General features: G+C 44.3%; 1 protein-coding gene across 1 annotated transcript; it reads left to right on the forward strand.

Moving 5' to 3' along the window:
- Window positions 1–535: 535 nt before the first annotated feature.
- Window positions 536–12778, forward strand: LOC123395713 (F-box protein At1g78280-like). The gene is made up of 16 exons (XM_045090741.1): window positions 536–777; window positions 7116–7223; window positions 7319–7374; window positions 7448–7590; window positions 7705–7902; window positions 7978–8177; window positions 8798–8897; window positions 8972–9556; window positions 9686–9808; window positions 10158–10238; window positions 10314–10621; window positions 10713–10925; window positions 11350–11434; window positions 11511–11679; window positions 11948–12122; window positions 12296–12778. The coding sequence occupies exons 1-16, from the start codon at window positions 647–649 to the stop codon at window positions 12447–12449; spliced, it is 2829 nt and encodes a 942-aa protein (XP_044946676.1). The 5' UTR covers window positions 536–646; the 3' UTR covers window positions 12450–12778.
- Window positions 12779–14198: the final 1420 nt, after the last annotated feature.

Here is a 14198-nt window from a genome sequence, read left to right on the forward strand (position 1 = left end):
ACCGTGCCTCTCGGAGAAAAAAAAAAAGAAAGCAGAAAACACGTTTTTTCCCTTTCCGAGAGGCACGGCCGTGTCTCCCGCTGAATCAAAACCGTGTCTCTCGCGGAAAAAAGAGAAAGCAGAAAACACGTTTTTTCCCTTTTAGAGATGCACGACTGTGCCTCTCGCGACAGCAAAACCATGCCTCTTGCGAAAAAAAATAATAGAAAACGTGTTTTTTCTCTTTCCAAAAGACACGTTTGTGTGAAAAAAAATCTAAAAAACTCTAGTTTAAAAAGCCGAAAATATGTGCAAAAACTAAAATAAAAATATGAAGAAAACCCTTAAAACACGATACGTGACGGCGCGTGGAAGCAATTACTGAGAGGTTCTAAAGAAGCACTAGCTAACTAGTTGGGACCGTGCGAGCACCATTTACATGCTGATGCTCTAAGTTCAAAACACGAAATTTTGCTCGACAGGCCGCATCAACGAATCCAATACGCGTCCACGCTTTTCAAAAAGCTAGCCACTATAAATAAATTCCTCCGGCCCACCGCGTGGTCACGTGGTCCGTGTCCATCCCGCCTCAACTCCACAACGCGCAATTCCCTCCCCGCACGCACCCAAACCCAGCAAGCCCACCGATCCGGCCCGGTCGCCGGCGATGGAATCGGCGGGGAACGACCGGAGGGACGCCGCGCTGGGCGGCCTGGCCGTGCTCCCCGACGAGCTACTCTGCGCCATCGTCGACCTCCTCCAGCCCACCGACATCGGACGCCTCGCATGCGTCAGCAGGTCGCCGCCTCTCTCTCTGTCTCCCCCTTCTGTTCTTTTCTCATCTGCTTTGCAGTTACTTCCATGCATTAGCTAAGAAATGTGGATTCTGAGGTTTTTTTTTTTTTATTTTAATGGTGATCACTCAACCCAAGTGGACTAGCTAGCCATGCGTGATTCTGAATTTTGTTTGGTTATGGTCGTTTGTGAGCGTTACTATGGGCCAAATGACACATACGGCGTCGGTATGATGGTATGAGCTTCTGGGAGAAAGGATCATCCATGGGAGGCCAGTTTTTTTTTTTAAATGACAGAAGGTTTTAATGTGCATAAATGAGACCCAGTTATATGTTTCCTGAGAATTTCAGTGAAACTTGCATGTGGGACATTTGGATCAGCTCAATGGTCAAAGATCAAAACTGCCCATGTTCATTTATGTATGTCAGGCTTTCTTCCCTCATATGTGTTAGAGTTATAATATAAGTCATGTACCCTTTTGTATTTATCCCAATATATAAGGGGTTTTCTGCATATAGTCCACCACCTGTACATTTATATATACCGGCCTATGGCCTCATGGGAATACAAGTTGCTTATTCCTAACATGGTATTAGAGCCTAGGTTTTCTTAGCACGCGCAACTCGTGCTCCTCCCGATCTAATTCCTTGCACTGCCGCCGCCGCTCCTGTCTCTTCTTCCTTGCTGGAGAGCGCCCCTTCTTCTACCGCTGGGGGGAGCCCCGACTGCCTGGATCTCGCCCCGCCTCGACTGCTGCCTCGATCTCGCCCCGCCTCGACTGCTGCCTCGATCTCGCCCCGCCCTGACCGCTGCTTCGATCGGATCTTGTCCCCGCTCTAACTCGCGGCGGTTCCAAGTCTTGCAGCGGCTCCAGTCTCGCGGCGGCTCCAGGTCTCGCGGCTCCTGATCCAGGTCTCGCGGCGGCTCCAGAACTCGCGGCGGCTCCTGATCCAGATCGAGGCGCCGCCCCATCCCAACTCGCGGCGGCTCATGATCCAGTCTCGCGGCGGCTCCAGGTCTCGCGGCGGCTCCTAATCCAGAACACCCCATTGCCAGGTCGATCCAGAACACCCCATTGCCAGATCGACGACTCTCGACGCGAACGCGTTTCAGACACGGACGTTGTGCGTTGACTGTGATTCCCAAAAAAAAATGTCTGCTGCATCCGGCTACGTTGTTGTTCCTCGTTGTCCGGTGATCTTTGATGGCACTAACTACACTGAGTTCATTGGCTTCATGCGCATTCACATGCGTGGCATCCGTCTATGGGGTTTTCTTTCTGGCGAAGTCTGTTGTCCGCCATGTCCGGTTCCTCCTGTGGCTCCCACTCCGCCGACCCCACCGGCTCTTCCTGCGGATGCTCCTCAGGCCGCAAAAGATGCGGCTAAGCTTGCTGATGAGGCTGCTGTGAGTGCTTATGATGAGAAGGTTTTGGCTTATGAGGAGGCTCTTCAGACGTATCATGGTGCTCTGTCTGCTTACACCCAGTGGCTTGATGATGATGCTCGTGCTGCAGCTGTTCTCACTGCTAGCGTTCTGCCTCGGTTTGCCTCTGAGTTTCTGGGCCTTCCTACTGTGTTTGAGATTTGGACTCGCCTTCGTCAGCACTATGAGCCCTCGGGTGATGCCTTATACCTCTCTATGGTCCCTCAGGAGCATGCTCTTCAGCAGGGTGACTCTACTGTTGATGACTTCTATGCACAGAGTTCTGCTATCTGGCGCCAGCTTGATTCTCTCCGCAGTGCTGGTTGTCGTACTTGCCCCTGTTGCCAGGCTGTCCAGGCCGATTTGGAGTTTCATCGCGTCTACGAGTTCTTGTCTTGGCTCCGTAAGGAGTTTGAGCCCCGGCCTGCTCAGTTGTTTGCTCGTGGCCGTATCTCTTTCATGGAGGCGCTTTCTGAGATTCGTGCTGAGGAGACTCGCTTACGTGGTGCTGGTTTGCTGGAGGTTCCCTCGGTGCTCGCTGCTCGGGCTACTTCTACGCCACCTGCTACGCCGACCCCTTCTCGCTTGAGTGCTCCGCCGCTCTTGCCCACTCCTTCTGGAGGCTTAGGTCGCCCCCGTCCACATTGTGGCTACTGCAACAATGATGGTCATATTGAGTCCAACTGCTACACGAAGAAGAAACACTTGCGCAAGCCGCAATCATCATCTACAGAGACCTCGTCATCTACCTCGACAGCTTCAGCCATCGCTTTGACCGAGCAGGATATTCTGAGACTTAAGCGTCTGCTCGCTGCTTCGGGTTCCTCCTCGACGGGTACTGCTGGTTCTGTGACTGAGACTTCCCGCATTGAGCAACCACCTTCTACACAGTCAGGTACATCCCCATGGGTTCTGGACTCTGGAGCTTCCTTTCATATGTCTTCTAATTCTTCCACTCTGTCCTCTCTTCGATCGCTTGATTCTCCTGTTCATGTCCTCACCGCTGATGGTACTCCCCTTTCTATCGTTAGTAGAGGCAATCTTATCACTCCTTCTTATTCTTTTCCTGATGTTGCTCATGTTCCTCGACTTACCATGAATCTATTTTCCGCTGGTCAACTTGCTGATTCTGGTTGTCGTGTCATCCTTGACCTTGACTCTTGTTCTGTCCAGGACCGTCGCACGCACACTCTGGCTGGGGCTGGTCCTCGCCGCCGTGATTCTGAGGGTCTTTGGGAGTTGGACTGGCTTCATGTTCCTTCCGCTGCCCACTCTATCGCCAGTTCTTCTGCTTTGGTCGCCTCGGCTACTGGTTCCTTCCAGCAGTGGCATCATCGACTTGGTCATATGTGTGGTTCTCGTTTGTCATCGTTAGTTCGTCGAGGTCTTCTGGGGTCTGTCTCAGGAGATGCCTCTTTAGAGTGTCAGGGTTGTCGTCTTGGTAAGCAGATTCAGTTACCATATCCACATAGTGAGTCAGTGTCTAAGCGTCCTTTTGATTTAGTTCATTCCGTTGTATGGGGCCCGGCTCCCTTTGCTTCGAAAGGGGGTCATAAATACTATATTATTTTCATAGATGACTTCTCTCGTTACACATGGCTTTATTTCATGACTTCTCGTAGTGAGGTGTTGTCCATTTATAAGCGTTTTGCTGCCATGGCTCATACTCAGTTCTCTTCTCCCATTCGTGTGTTTCGTGCTGACTCCGCTGGCGAGTATATCTCTAAGATGTTGCGTGGTGTTCTTGCTGAGCAGGGGACTCTCTCTCAATTCTCTTGTCCTGGTGCTCACGCTCAGAATGGCGTGGCTGAGCGCAAGCATCGTCATCTTCTTGAGACGGCTCGTGCATTGATGATTGCTGCCTCTCTCCCACCTCATTTTTGGGCTGAGGCCGTCTCCACCTCCACCTATCTCATCAATCTCCAGCCTTCCGCTGCTCTACAGGGTAGTGTTCCTTTCGAGCGTCTTTTTGATCGTTCTCCCGATTATTCGATGCTTTGCTTGTTTGGTTGTGTTTGCTATGTTCTTCTTGCCCTCCGTGAATGCACCAAACTGACCGCTCAGTCTATTGAGTGTGTCTTCTTAGGCTATAGTGATTAGCATAAGGGCTATCGTTGTTGGGATCCTATCGGTCGTCGGATGCGTATCTCTTGGGATGTGACTTTTGATGAGTCTCGTCCCTTCTACCCACGCCCATCTTCCTCGACCTTTTCAGTGGAGGATATCTCTTTCCTCACTTTTCCTGACACACCTATCACACCCGTCGAGCCTTTGCCTATTCGTTCTGCTCCCTCTGCTTCTCCACCTCCAGTCGATTTGTCGCCACCATCTTCCACGGTCTCCTCGTCTAGCATGTCACCGGATTCTACACCTTCATCTCCGGTGACTTCTTCGTCGCCACTCCCTGATTCTACCTTGGCGATTCCTCCTTCCATTGTTCCATCTTTTTCTCAGTGTTACACTCGTCGTTCACGTTCTGTGGATGCCTCTGTGGATGTGTCGTCATCCTCGTCTCAGCCTACTTATGGCTTGCGTTCTTGTCCTCGTTCGCCTGTTGATCGCTTTGGATTTTCCACCGCTGGTGTTGCTGTTCTTGAGCCAACTACCTATCATCAGACTGTTGTTCATCCTGAATGGCAGTTTGCGATGGCAGAGGAGATTGCTGCTCTCGAATGCACTGGTACGTGGGATCTTGTTTCCCTTCCTCCCGGAGTCCGTCCCATCACTTGTAAGTGGGTCTACAAAGTTAAGACTCGCTCCGATGGTTCTCTTGAGCGTCACAAAGCTCGTCTTGTGGCTCGTGGTTTTCAACAGGAGCATGGTCGTGATTATGATGAGACTTTTGCTCCTGTGGCTCATATGACCATTGTTCGTACACTTCTTGCCGTGGCCTCTACACGCCACTGGTCTATCTCTCAGCTTGATGTTAAGAATGCTTTTCTTAATGGTGAGATGCGTGAGGAGGTATACATGCAGCCACCACCTGGGTATTCTGTTCCTGATGACATGGTATGTCGTCTTCGTCGCTCTCTCTATGGCCTTAAGCAAGTCCCTCGCGCTTAGTTTGAGCGTTTTGCCTCTGTGGTGACTGCCGCTGGTTTTTCAGCCAGTGTTCATGATCCAGCATTGTTTATTCACCTTTCTCCTCGTGGTCGGACTCTTCTTCTTCTCTATGTTGATGACATGGTCATCACGGGGGATGACCCCGAGTATATTGCCTTTGTCAAGGCCCGCCTTAGTGAGCAGTTCCTTATGTCTGATCTTGGACTTCTTCGCTACTTTCTTGGGATTGAAGTCTCTTCTATCTCTGATGTCTTTTTTATATCCCAGGAAAAGTATATCCAGGATCTTCTTGCTCGTGCTGCTCTTACTGATGAGCGCATTGTTGAGACTCCTATGGAGCTCCTACTGATGGTGATCCCCTGCCTGACCCGACGCGTTATCGTCATCTTGTTGGCAATCTTGTTTATCTAGCTGTCACTCGTCCGGATATCTCTTATCCGGTTCATATTCTGAGTCAGTTCGTCTCTGCTCCCACATCGGTTCACTATAGTCATCTCCTCCGTGTTCTCCATATCTTCGGGGCACGATCTCTCACCGTCTATTCTTTCCTCGCTCCAGTTCTTTACAGCTTCAGGCCTATTCGGATGCTACGTGGGCTAGTGATACTTCAGATCACCGTTCACTTTCTGCTTACTGTGTTTTTCTTGGTGGTTCTCTCATTGCCTGGAAGACGAAGAAACAAATTGCAGTTTCCCATTCAAGTGCAGAGGCTGAGTTGCGAGCGATGGCTCTTTTGACGGCAGAGGTGACTTGGTTACGGTGGTTACTTCAGGATTTTGGTGTTTCTGTCACTACACCGACTCTGCTCTTATCTGACAGTACAGGTGCTATTAGAATTGCGCGCGATCCTGTGAAGCATGAGCTCAGCAAGCATATTGATGTTGATGCTTTCTATGTGCGCGCTGCTGTGCAGGATCAGGTTGTTGCTCTTCAGTATGTGCCTTCCGAGTTACAGTTGGTGGATTTCCTGACGAAGGCCCAGACTAGAGCACAACATGGCTTTTATCTCTCCAAACTCAGTGTTGTTCATCCACCATGAGTTTGACGGGGGGTGTTAGAGTTATAATATAAGTAATGTACCCTTTTGTATTTATCCCAATATATAAGGGGTTTCCTGCATATAGTCCACCACCTGTACATGTATATATACCGGCCTATGGCCTCATGGGAATACAAGTTGCTTATTCCTAACAATATGTTTCTTTTTATGAAAAAGGACAGACCCAGTGCTAAGCTCCCACATCAGGTGGGGTCTGGGGAAGGATTATACGAGCGAAAATATTGCTCAGAACGTATGGTGCACCCGCACCTACGCTCGGTATCATAGATCTTCTAACAGTGTTTTTGGGATATGTGCCAATTGATTGGTCACATGAATAAATTAGTTATTAAACAAGGATTAGCCAGTCTATAGAACAGTAATATTCCCTCCATTCACAAATATAAGATGTTCTAACTTTTTGTAAATCGGATGTATATAGACATGTTTTATTGTGTTTGTTCATTCATTTCAGTCGGTTTGTAGTCCATGTTGAAATATCCAAAACATTTTATATTTGTGAACGGAGAGAGTAACTAATTCCTCCAAACCACATTGGCCATCAAATTAAAGATGAGTCACCGGTTCACACAATCTTGTCCCCCATGTACTGTAGCCATAGTCAAAATTGTATTTTGAAGACGGTGTTCGTGCCTAAAACGGCAGGTTTTAGAGGACCAGAGGGAGTAGTTCCTGATGTTTGACATTGTCATTATCTAGGGATCATGAGCTAAGAACATCCGTCATGTTTGTGTTTCTACCTTAAAACGGTAGTAGGACGGAGTAGTATGTTAAATCATTTTGCACTTTGCAGTGTCATGTACATACTTTGCAACGAGGAACCTCTCTGGATGAGTAAATACCTTTCCGTTGGTGGTCATCTTGAGTACAAAGGTTCTTGGAAGAAAACAACGTTGTCTAGGTATATGACCATTCTATCTTGTCGTGTTACATTCTGTATTTGAAAATAACCGTAAGTTGACTGAAAATGTTGGACACTGATCGCTTCATTTCCAGGCTTAGTCTTTGCTTCGAAAATAGTGAGCTTGAGCAGAAGACTCGTCATTTTGATGGTATGGTACATCTATTTTATATTTTTTCTGTTTGCCTTGTTTATCTCCCCATTCATACTTATTTTTCATGCAGGATTCAACTCAATGTACTTATACAGGAGGTGGTATAGATGTTTTACCACTTTGAGTAGTTATTCCTTTGACAATGGACACGTGGAAAGAAAGGATGACATTTCTTTGGATCATTTCCATTCTCAGTATGATGGAAAAATCCCAGTAAGAATTGATTATATTTTGCTTTTAAATCAGATTTACAACATGTGGATTTTCTACATTATTGTTTTGCAATGATTTTTTTCTGAAATCATATCGATGATATTGCACAACTAGGTTTTGCTTGGTAAACTGGCTGAAACCTGGCCAGCAAGGACTAAATGGACAATGCAGCAACTGGTGCATGATTATGGTGAAGTTACATTTAGGATATCACAAAGAAGCCCTAAGAAGATAATAATGAAACTGAAAGACTATGTTTCTTACATGGAACTCCAGCATGACGAAGACCCTCTTTATATATTTGATGATAAGGTAATCACCACTTCATTTCATTTACCACTAAAGTCATGAAAATAAAAAGAAACTTAGTTCAGAAAATTGTTGCAGTTTGGAGAAACAACACCAGCACTATTGGAAGATTACAGAGTCCCTCATTTATTTCAAGAAGATCTTTTTGGTGTCCTCGATTATGAACAAAGACCTGCTTTCAGATGGCTTATTATTGGACCAGAAAGATCAGGTGCCTCTTGGCATGTTGATCCAGGATTAACCAGTGCATGGAATACTCTTCTTTGTGGCCGAAAAAGGTTGGATCATGTGTTTTATATATGTGTGTGTATTTACTGGATAGTGTACTCAATCTGTGGTATTCACCATGTAATTGTAAATTTGAAAGCTAGTAGCAGTTAAATAAACGTTCACAGATCATGTGCAAAATTTCTTTCCTATTGGCTCTTTAAGGTCATTGCGGTGCTTCTATTTTGGTGCAGCTTGTGGTTGCTGTTCTGTGTGTTGCTTATTTTAAAATCTGATGTGAATAAGCAGTTTCGCACAAATAATCAGCCAATTGGGCGAGTTGAATTAAGGATAGACAAATTTAGTCAGGATGTCCATAGTTAATGTCTTGGGAATGAGAGAGAATCATGTGCGAGAATCTTACTCATATTCATATATGTTGAACAGAGACAGAATATAGCCGAAGGCAATAGAAAGATGTGATTCAACTTGGGTGCATGCTTTGTATTTTAAATTGAAACTTAAAAACCGCAACCCTATACAGTGAATGGTGCGAGGATATGCTATACAACCTGAACTTGTACTCCTCTTGACCTTTTAAAGCTGATAGTCCCATGTTGTACAATGCTGAAAATTTGGAAGGGGCAAGAATTTGAGTTTTCACTAATGATGTCCACCTTATATTTCTTAGATGGGCACTGTATCCTCCAGGAAGAGTCCCTGGTGGTGTCACAGTACATGTAAGTGATGAAGATGGTGATGTTGACATTGAGACTCCAACGTCTTTGCAGGTATTAATTACTGTTTTTGCTCTCCTCCAAACTTTACCCCCATATAATTTCATATTATTTTTGATCGTTTGCAGTGGTGGCTTGATATCTATCCTCATCTTGCTGAACATGAGAAGCCACTGGAATGCACACAATTACCAGGAGAGACAATATTTGTTCCTAGTGGATGGTGGCATTGTGTTTTAAATCTTGAGACTACAGTTGCAGTTACACAAAACTTTGTCAATCAATCAAATTTTGAGCATGTTTGTCTAGACATGGCACCTGGTCACTGTCACAAAGGAGTTTGTCGTGCTGGCTTACTTGCTGTTCCTGGGAAACCTATTAGAGATATTGAAAATCATCCACCTGGAACAATGAGTACATGGAGCAACAATGACATGACCCGTACAGAAAAAAGACTGAAAGGTTCAGGGTCCGTAAGAGCTTCAAACAGTGCAAATCAGTGTGCTTCATTTGAGTTCTCAGACGTCCATGAAAGTTTGGAGAACCAAGTTTTCTCGTATGATATAGGTTTCTTATCCCAATTCCTTGAGAAAGAAAAAGATCACTACACTTCTGTCTGGAGTCCTACTAATCCAATTGGCCAGAGAGAAGCAAGAGAATGGCTGCGAAGGCTATGGGTTCTTAAACCTGAACTGAGAGGACTAATATGGAAGGTGATCTTTGTTCCATCATTTACATAAAATTTCACTTTGTCAATTTTTATGTGAAATTACCATGTGATTTATGTATCTATTTCTTGATAATGTTTTGTTTCTTGTGCCAATATATGTGTGTTTCTGTAGGGTGCATGCCTAGCAATAAGTGTGGACAAATGGTATGCATGCTTAGAAGAAATAAGTGCATGCCATAGTTTACCACCACCATCAGAAGATGAGAAGCTTCCTGTTGGCACAGGTAGCAACCCAGTAAGTATGCAATTACTTTTACTGGCTGTCTCATATTTAGAACTGTCAATAAACAATTCTGGCGTGTTAGTATCATGTAATTTATGTTAATTCGAAATACTTACTCCACATGTTAGGGTTATCACTCACAAAAATTGATTGTTATAGAATATCCTGGTTTACTCGTTACTGCATCTGTGGTTTCAACCTTGCAAGGTTGGTTCCGACTTGAGAAGATTTATAGATATACATAATTGCCCACTGCTGTGCGCCGGCGCCAAGACATTAAACATATATGAGATTCTAAGATATATTTTATGATGCCAGTTAGTGTCATATTGTGAATATAACCTGTACCACCATTTTTCAGGTCTTCATTGTCTCTGACAATGTGATTAAAATCTATGCTGAAGGAGGCCTGGGTTATTCTGCCCATGGTTTAGGCACAGAGGTATTGTTTCATTGGTTCTGCAACTTAATAACATTGAATGCAACACTCATGATATTGATCACTTTCCTGATGCAGCTTGAGTTCTATGATCTTCTGCGAAAAGTTGGCTCGCCTTTGATCAACCACATCCCTGAGATCATTGCAAGTGGATATCTTGTGTACGAAAATGGCATCTACAGAACAGTCCCATGGGATGGAAAAGGAATGCCAGATGTTTTGGCTAAATACTATCCTCTGAAGCTTTCTTATGCAAACAGCTGTTTTCCTCTTGGATTATGGAGCAAACAACAGTTTGGAATGGATAGTTCCACTGAATGTTCAAACAAACCTATTTGGCCTTACATGGTTACCAGAAAATGCAAAGGGGAAATCTTTGCTCGCGTGTAAGTTTTATTCATTTCTCAAGTAAAAATGGGAATAATTACTTAATTAATTATGTAAATATGTGCTTAGTGTGCTCTTCATTTTTCTTAGCCGTGATACATTGTCCAAGGCTGACCTTTTGAATCTTGCATCATCCTTGGGAGTTCAAATGCGAAATATCCATTTATTACCCCTTCCAGATGGGGAATCGTTACCCAAACCTGAAGAAAATAATGTGAAAGACAGTGATCCACCTGAATGGAAACAAGTAATTTCTATTCTAAACGGAAGAAGGAATAATATAAAGAAGCACCTAGCTAACTGGTAAGTGAAAATCTTCTAAAGCAGGTCTGTTCAGCATAGATTTTATGAGTTTTACTAAAACAGGACATTTTGTTGCTCAGTTTTATTTTATCCAGAAAATTGTGGGTCTGCAAGTCAATTTTGTGTCCACAATTGACGTAAAGTGATTAAGAATATATTGTCAAACTATAGAATGGTTCACTTGCAATTTGAAATCCTCTACTAAAGTGTACTTGAGTTCCAAAAACATTGTAGAGGCAGGCATTCAATAAATAACCGTTACATTATTTATTCTTTTTAATATTTTAACATTAGCAAAATATAAATTGCAATGGCTATGCATTGATACGGTATTGACTTGTTTTAGCCAAAATGCTGCAAGCCTACCACAATATTATATTGATATAAAATTCCATACCTCAACATTGTTTACATATTTGTGAAGGGGGGGTACTGTCCCAACAGTTTTAATTGAGAAGGCTGAAGAATATCTCCCTCCTGATATGAGCTCTCTAATCAAGTTTGTTAAGGTAAATTTTCAATTTTGTCTTCTTTATATGCATCCTAGGTCGAACTTTGGGTTTAATGGTATGATTGAACAATCAGGATGATGATGGTGACTCGGTGTACACATTCCCTTCTTGGATACATTCAGATATCATGGACGATAACATTCTTACTCAAAGGTCCCTCACTGATGCCAAAAGCACTGGTGACATAGATCTGGAGAAACTGGATGCAATTAATATCATTGACTTCAGTGATCTGTCCATTGGTAAGCAGCCAGTTTAGTTTGTTTCCTGGAAATCTGACACTTTTCAAGTTATCATCGTGGGAACATTTAAAGAAATAGTTTGCGTAATTTATCACTGGCATCTGAAACCGAAGATGGGCTAGCTACTCGTGTATCTGTAAAAATGCTTAAATTGAGCTGCTCATATCTACCAGTCTGCACTGTGAAAACTTCTGTTAGAATGTAAAAACAAAGTTTATATTTCTTTGATCTTAATTTGATTGCGATCAAATACTGTTTGTCATAACAGGTGATCCTCTGTGTGACTTGATTCCGCTGCACCTGGATGTTTTTCGTGGTGATATTGATCTTCTCAGGGAGTACCTAAGAAGCTATCAACTTCCTTTCTTAAGAGGGAAATCAAACAACGATATCTACAAGTCGGTGCGAAATTCGAAGTTCAGCACTGCATCATATCGCGCGATGTAAGTACATACATACATAAATAAATCAGAGCAGTCCACATCATCCCCGTTCTATCTTTCTCTGCGCTCTATCTTGGAATGATCAGTGATCCTTGTTGGTTTGTCAATCGGTCGGTCTCCCAAGGGAGGGAGAAACATGTTTGGCTCTGATGTGCGGTGCTCTTACATTACAGGTGCTACTGCATGCTGCATGAGGACAATGTGCTGGCGGCTATATTCGGGCTGTGGAAGGAACTGCGGACCGCAACGTCGTGGGAGGAGGTCGAGCACTTGGTCTGGGATGACCTCAACCGTTACCAGCAATCGTCGCCTACACCCTCTAGCTAGCAGACTCGTCACGACTAACGCCCAGAAGAAATAATGCCTACTGCTCCGTTACCCCCTTCTAGTACATATTACACAGCTTCGTTCGTTTAAGAGCGGCAAAGAAACTATAAGGGGCAAAACATTTTGTTTACTCTTGTGTGTAGCAGCTTTGTTTTTTTTTTCTTTCATTTTCTTCTCTTTTGGGAGAGAGCAGCTGTGCCCTTGAATGAGTCATGAAGCGTGCAGTTGTACCGCATACCAGTGTGACACATTGGATATTTGTAAGAAATGCCATATTTTTTATACCCACCCAACATACAGCATAACTTATGTCCATGATTTTCCTTTTATCTCCGAACAGTCACATGAAACTGCTTATTTGTTGAACCATCATCGCCGCATTTGACTCTTTATCTTCTGGTGAAAAAAAAATACCATTTGACTCTTTATCTTCTGGTGAAAAAAATACGAGCTATAACTATATTGTATGTATAGATGCCATGGCAGAGAAACATACTCCTTCCTTCCCATATCATAAGATATTATAACCGATATATTTACATCTTATGTTATGGGAGTAAAAAAATTCCATGCGTGTATAGGTGATATAGTAACAATTTTGTTCTAAAAATGCTACGTGCATTTTATTTTGTAACTGTCGTGTGCAACATCTACGCTTTGAGAGGAAATTTTACAGCCATGTCAAATGTTAATGCATGGTAGTTTTTTGGTTGCTCTCACGGTAATTTTTTATGATGGCAAGTTTACATGTGTTCCCATAGCAAATTTGCCATGATTTTTTATTAGGAAAACAACAAATTTGCTAAATTGCCATGTGTCTAGTACAAAGTATCCTATAATTGCTATGACCACAATAGCAAAAAAAATTCTTAATTCACCATGTGACCATGCTTCATTTCTTTTTTTAAAGTTGCCATGTGACCATAGCAATTTGACTCTTTATCTTCTGGTGAAGAAAATACCATTTTGTTTGGGGCGTAACCCTCTCAGCGACGCGCCACATCGGAACCCGGGTGTGGTGGAAAATGGGCAAGGGCCGGGCCATCATCCCCGAGGTGGCGCGCCGTATCGTGATCTGGATACGGTCGCAAGTGAGCAAGGATCGGGTCGTCGCATCCTTAGTGGCGCACTACATCGGCTCCTGGGTGTAGTGGAAAATGAGCAAGGGTCTTCTCATTTGACTCGAAGAGTGCGGAGGGTAAGGAAGCTAGCCGAGCCTAGGAGGATTCCCTTAGGTAGCTGGAACGTAGGGTCTCTGACAGGTAAGCTTCGGAAGGTAGTTGATACAACGGTGAGGAGAGGCGTTGATATCCTTTGCGTCGAAGAGACCAAATGAAGGGGATAGAAGGTGAAGGAGGTGGAGGGTACCGGCTTCAAGCTGTGGTACACGAGGACAGTTGCAAACAGAAATGGAGTAGGCATCTTGATCAGCAAGAGCATCAAGTGTGGAGTGGTAGACGTCAAGAGACGAGGGGACCGGATTATCCTGGTCAAGCTGGTAGTTGGGGACTTAGTTCTCAATGTTATCAGTGTGTATGCCCCATAAGTAGGCCACAATGAGAACACCAAGAGGAAGTTCCGGGAAGACTTGGAGGACATGGTTAGGAGTGTACCGATTGGCGAGAGGCTCTTCATAGGAGGAGACCTCAATGGCCACATGGGCACATCTAACACAAGTTTTGAAGGGGTGCATGGGGGATTTGGCTATGGCATTAGGAATCAAGAAGGAGAAGACGTCTTAAGCTTTGC

The sequence above is a fragment of the Hordeum vulgare genome, chromosome 5H (genome assembly GCF_904849725.1).
Source record: "Hordeum vulgare subsp. vulgare chromosome 5H, MorexV3_pseudomolecules_assembly, whole genome shotgun sequence".
In the NCBI taxonomy this organism is placed as follows: Eukaryota; Viridiplantae; Streptophyta; class Magnoliopsida; order Poales; family Poaceae; genus Hordeum; species Hordeum vulgare.

What these genes read in the sequence shown, in the direction of transcription:
- LOC123395713 (XM_045090741.1), top strand. Translation starts at nt 647, where the DNA reads ATGGAATCGGCGGGGAACGACCGGAGGGACGCCGCGCTGGGCGGCCTG. An exon ending in AAGAAAACAACGTTGTCTAG is followed by an intron (nt 7,224 to 7,318) that starts GTATATGACCAT and finishes CTTCATTTCCAG; the next exon opens with GCTTAGTCTTTGCTTCGAAA. An exon ending in CCCATGGTTTAGGCACAGAG is followed by an intron (nt 10,239 to 10,313) that starts GTATTGTTTCAT and finishes TTCCTGATGCAG; the next exon opens with CTTGAGTTCTATGATCTTCT.